The 5522-nt window shown below is 50.1% G+C and overlaps 1 protein-coding gene across 2 annotated transcripts in view; it reads left to right on the top strand.

The window, feature by feature from the left end:
• Positions 1-480: 480 nt before the first annotated feature.
• Positions 481-5522, top strand: part of eif2a (eukaryotic translation initiation factor 2A) — a 16877-nt gene continuing 11835 nt past the window's right edge. The window contains exons 1-11 of one of the 2 annotated variants that reach the window (XM_005947843.3): positions 481-608; positions 2208-2277; positions 2364-2435; positions 2517-2635; positions 3599-3698; positions 3783-3865; positions 3946-4019; positions 4091-4235; positions 4313-4429; positions 4560-4716; positions 5041-5125. In XM_005947843.3, the coding sequence (XP_005947905.1) occupies positions 581-608; positions 2208-2277; positions 2364-2435; positions 2517-2635; positions 3599-3698; positions 3783-3865; positions 3946-4019; positions 4091-4235; positions 4313-4429; positions 4560-4716; positions 5041-5125 (1050 nt within the window). In that variant the 5' untranslated portion in view covers positions 481-580. The remainder of the gene's footprint in view (positions 609-2207; positions 2278-2363; positions 2436-2516; positions 2636-3598; positions 3699-3782; positions 3866-3945; positions 4020-4090; positions 4236-4312; positions 4430-4559; positions 4717-5040; positions 5126-5522) is intronic. The other variant, XM_042214280.1, reaches the window with a different exon arrangement.

The following is a 5522-nucleotide window of genomic DNA, read 5'->3' as shown; positions in this document are numbered from 1 at the left end:
CACCACTGTGTCGTCAGCAAACTTCACAATGGTGTTGGAGCCATGGGTGGCCACACAGTCTGAAGTGTAGAGGGAGTAGAGCAGTGGCGAGAGGACACATCCCTGAGGTGCTCCTGTGTTGATGGTGATGCTGTTAGAGACGCATCTACCCACCCTCACCACCTGCCATTTCAGTGTTACTGTTTAAACTGTTGTTTTTATAAAGCTGATTTAAATGAAACCTTTCGACTGAGGTCCTTCATTTTTCCTACCCTTCCTTCGCTTTCAGATGCCTTTTATTTTGAAAGCAAAAGCGGAATCCCTTTTAGTCAGTTTCCGACATTTTTGATGCAACTTTGACCTCAAATTTACATCAAAAAGAAATGATATTTAATGATAATTGTTGAACGTGGCTGATCTTATAAGCTCGCGATTATCAGAGAATCGTTAATTACATGTTAATAAATGATAAAGTAAGCGTCTTCTTTTCAGTTTTTAACGACGTGTCACTGACTGTCTGCTGACGTGGCGCTGATAGACCCACCTCTCGGTGGTCTGAAGCATTTCCGGGGTGCTGTTTTCTTCTTCCGGCACAATAAACATGGCGCCCCCCGTCCCGTTGCTGGCAGGTGGGTACATTTTTGTTTATTTTGATTTATATAAAAATGTCTGTCTTTTTAAAACCCACGGACAACGACACAAAGTCACACATCCGCCACGACCAGCGTAAGCCTCCGCGCTGTTAGGTAGAGCCAGCAGCCCGCCAAACCCAGTGAGGAATCGGATAAAATATTAATTTGTGCGAATATAACAAAGTCACGTGCGCTCGCAATGAAAGTGTTGTATGTTTTTAAATCGGTGGAGTCTTTGGGTTGATTCGGCTGTAAAATAACGCCCGTGCGTGTTTCCGTTAATAAAACTGAGCTGGTTGAATTTTACCACGCTGTTTTCTGTTTCACGTCAGTGAGGTTTCGGGTACAAAGAGCTTAACAACAGCAGAGCAGCAGCTACGTTAGGGTCTGTGTTAGAGCCGATGTGCGAGGCGATGCTGTGCGCTTCAAACGCCGCGTTTGCTGTAAACTCACGTGACACTGTTTTGGTTCAATCGTGATTTCGTTATATTAAAGGATTTTTAAATGGAGCTCTTTCAGGGCCTCTTTTACTCTTCGGTTTATTCCAAACTATGTTGATATCTGAGACCAATGGTCGCAACCCATCTATCCATTCGCTTCCGCTTATCCTTTTCAGGGTCGCGGGGGGCGGTGGAGCCTATCCCAGCTGTCATAGGGCGAGAGGCGGGGTCCACCCTGGACAGGTCGCCAGTCTGTCGCAGGGACAAACAACCATTCGCGCTCACATTCACACTCACATTCACACCTAGTGGCAATTTGGATTTTTCCAATTAACCTATCCCCACAAGCTGCATGTCTTTGGACGGTGGGAGGAAGCCGGAGTACCCGGAGGGAACCCACGCAAACACGGGGAGAACATGCAAACTCCACACAGAAAGACCCCGGCCTGATGGTGGAATTGAACTCAGGACCTTCTTGCTGTGCGGCAACAGTGCTAACCACCGTGCTGCAACCAAAGGGGTGTGCAACTCCAGGCCTCGGGGGCCGGTGTTGGCAGGTTCTCACCCTGGGTCAGCACACCTGAATCACATGATTAGTTCGTTACCAGGCCTCTGGAGAACCTCAACACATGGCGAGGACGTCATTTAGCCACTTTAATCAGCTGACACATCTAAAACCTGCAGGACACGCCCCCAAGGCCTGGAGTTGGACACCTCTGATGTAAAGCATCTGTTTTCAACAGCATCTCACCGCTGAAGGAGCGAGCCGCTTTAATCTGACCTGTTCACAGTAACAGGTGCAAGAATAATTTGTAATTTAATTTCAGTCTCACAGATTCTCAGAATCTCCGTAAACACGAAGACATGTTGACTCATAACAGTATGACTACAATCCAGCGAACATAAAGAAAGAACTTAAAATGTTTACATTCAAATGACAGTTAAATAAAATAAAAGCTCAGATGAAAATCAGTTTTACATTTGAGGTCTTATGGATAAACATTGTAGGAATGAACAACTAAAAAAAGTCCAAAAATATTAGAGAGCATCGATGACGGTGAGACCGTCCCTCACAGCGCTGAGCTAACGTCAGTGCTCAGGAGTCACAGACGCGTCAGTGAGCCGTCCACATACTTCTGGTGTGTTTGTGTTTCAGTGCGAGGATCCGATGGCACGTCTCTGCTCCGAGGCCCCCCCCACTGTGAGCCACATGCAGCTTTCCAGAGGTAACCCTGCCCCCTACACACCCTGTCACCAACACACACGGACACAGTTTGTTTGTTTACAGTGTGTGTGTGTGTGTGTGTGGCAGGGACTGCCGGCCCAGCAGATGTGTGACCTTCAGCACAGACGGGACACTCTTTGGTTGGTGTAACGGACAAAAGTAGGAGCTTCTCCATCCCTGTGAGTAACATCTGTCTTGCACCCTGTCTGACCTCTAACCCTCTGTCTGCCTGTACATCAGTGTCTCCATCGTGAACCCCTCAGATGGCGCTGTGGTGTCGACCTTTGACCTCCCGAAGACAGCCCTGCTGGAATTTTCTCCACTCAACAACATCCTGGTTACCTGGCAACTGTACACGAGTAAGAGAAGAAGAGGGAGTTTCACGTCCGTAGAGAGATTAGAGATAAAACAAGTTCACATGAGGTCACGAGTCCTTCTACATCAGGGGTGTCGAACTCAGATACACAGTCGGCCAAAATTCAAAACTGGAACAAAGTCGCGGGCTAACATTAATATTTATTGAAATATATTTATTCCTCCAGATATGAGAATGAATCTTTTCTTATGGACTCAAACACGTTTTGCTGAAAAACTGAATATGGAACAAGCAAAGCTTAATACTAAACAATATATATATTAGCTGTATAATACCAGTAGGCCAGCTCTGATAGTCAGATAGGCTTCGCGGGCCAAATGTAATGAGGCTGTGGGCCAAATTTGGCCCGCGGGCCAGAGTTTGACACCTACGTTCTACACCCAGACAGGTAGACTGATGTCATGTGACATAAACATTTCTCAGCTGTTTGCAGACTCTCCTCTGCACTCGGAGTTCACGCTCAGTCGCAGAGACAGTGACACTAGACCGGTTGCGCAGATACTCCTGCAGGCAGGTGTGCCTGTGTCTGCACGGAGCCTCTCTCCTGCAGCATGGCATGTTTAATTTTATCCAAACAAAGAAAGTGAGTTCTGTAGGCGTTTACAGGTGAGGGCTGTCTGCACACCTGGTGGAGCTGTTTTTACTTTTTTATGTAAGAAAAATTCACAGGTAAAGACTTTCTGAGGTTAAATGACTGTTTTTGTGAATGGAGTCTGGTGGAAAGGGACATTTCCTGTGTGGGCTAAACCCACACTGACCCTTTCAGGTGTCAGTGGCACGTGGCTTTAGTTTGTGTGGGGGTGTGGCCTGCTGCAGATAACGGTTTTTAAGGAGGAAAGCTGCTGTGTCTGAATCTAAATTATCAGTTTTTCTGCTGATTGGCGTGTTTCAGTGTGTTCGGTGTGAACGGTGCTGTTTAAACAAAGTTGACTCTGTGACGCTGCAGAGACTCAGGACAGTCCTCAGGGGGAAGCCAACCTCCAGCTGTGGGAGCTGCGCAGCGGACGACTCATCAAAGCCCTCTATCAGAAGAAGGTTGAGTCGTGGTGAGTCCTGACGCACCCTGACTGATTGATTGATCGACTGATTGGTTGTTGCCTGTCAGTGTTGATGTCTGTGGTGGTCTGCAGGTGTCCCAGCTGGTCTGAAGACGAGAAGATCTGCGTGAGGATCGTCAACAACGAGCTGCACTTCTATGAGGACAACGACTTTGGTAAGGACGCGTGCAGTGGTAGCTAGCGGCTCTGTCGCTGTGAAACCAGCAGCTGATGTCTGCGCCATCGTTTTTCCCAGACTCCATCGCCAACAAGCTCCACATGCAGAAGGTGTCCGACTTTGCGCTGTCGCCTGGAGGTCAGCCCAGCAAGGTGAGCGGAGCGTCCAGCAGCATAGTTCATTCTACCTGAACATGGTCCCACCCACCGTCTGTCTCCGTCAGGTCGCCGTCTACGTTCCGGGCAGCAAAGGAGCTCCTTCGTTCGTCCGCCTGTATCAGTACCCGGCGTTTGGAGGGCCGACTGCTGCGCTCGCCAACAAGAGCTTCTTCAAGGCTGACCGAGTGATGATGCAGTGGAACAAGAAAGGTAAGCGTCCCGAGTCCCGACAGCTAGAACCGTGACCCCTGTGAGCGCTGACGTTAACCTGCCTGTCTTTCCCGCAGCCTCGGCCGTGCTGGTGACGGCGAGTACTGAAGTGGATAAAACTGGCGCGTCGTACTATGGAGAGCAGACGCTGCATTACCTCGGCGTTAACGGAGAGACGGCGCTGGTCCAGCTGTGTAAATCCTCCTTTTACTTCCCAGTTTAGCTTCTCGCTGCAGCGCCAGCGCTGGTCACCTGAGGGGTAAAATATGGCGATAGCGACAGGAAATGTTTGTGTAACGACTTTTCTTTATCGCTTTGAAACAGCGAAGAACGGCCCAATCTACGACGTGGCGTGGAGTCCAAGCTCCACCGAGTTCTGCGTGGTGTATGGCTTCATGCCAGCCAAAGCCACTGTCTTCAACCTCAAATGTGACCCCGTCTACGACTTTGGGACCGGACCGCGAAACGCAGCGTACTACAGGTGAGAATCCGCCTGTGCTCGACGGCGTGTTGTCGCCTCTTTGGTCACGTCTGTTAATGATGCCACCGTGACGGGGGCTCAGCCATACGGCGTCTTCAGGAGGAGGTCGGTACGTGATGGAAAAGCGTCGTATCACCGCAGCAGAAAACGTGGTTGGCTCCTCGGTGGGTAACGGCTACCAAACCTGCTGACCTAGTGTAGTCAGTAGGATGGGATGCTTCCTGTGAGAGGCTGCACCTGATTGGTAGCTTTTAACTGTGAGGGGAAATCAGGCTGGATGTCAAACCTTAAACTGCTGGATGTTGTCTGTCTCCCTGTCTGTAGCCCTCAGGGCCACATCCTGATCCTGGCCGGCTTCGGTAACCTGCGAGGTCAGATGGAGGTCTGGGATGTGAAGAACTACAAACAGGTGAGGGGAAAAACACCTGCAGAGGGAGGGTGGGGGTGGGTCGAAAAGCAACAGGTAAATGGACCTTCAGCGGTGTTTCACTTCCTGTGAGCGTCACAGCGCCATGCGGTTAGTGCTGAAGCACACGCCCAGCGTGAGTTTCATTCTTCAGCAACACGCTGTCGGCTCACACATGAGAGTCATAGGGGGCGCTGACTGGAGCCCTGAGGGACACCAGGCCAGGTCACAAAGCTCTGACCCCTGCCCCGATGGTGGAGCCTCAAACCAAGAACACCAAACATGTAAAAGAGACCTGTTTGATCCCGGCTGTTTGATCCCGGCTGTTTGGTCCCGGCTGTTTGATCCCGGCTCTTTGGTCCCGGCTCTTTGGTCCCGGCTGTTTGGTCCCGGCTCTTTG

The sequence above is a fragment of the Haplochromis burtoni genome, unplaced genomic scaffold (assembly GCF_018398535.1).
Source record: "Haplochromis burtoni strain Fernald_Lab_line unplaced genomic scaffold, NCSU_Asbu1 Contig_542, whole genome shotgun sequence".
NCBI classification, from domain to species: Eukaryota; Metazoa; Chordata; class Actinopteri; order Cichliformes; family Cichlidae; genus Haplochromis; species Haplochromis burtoni.
This window is presented reverse-complemented; position numbering and strand designations above follow the sequence as displayed.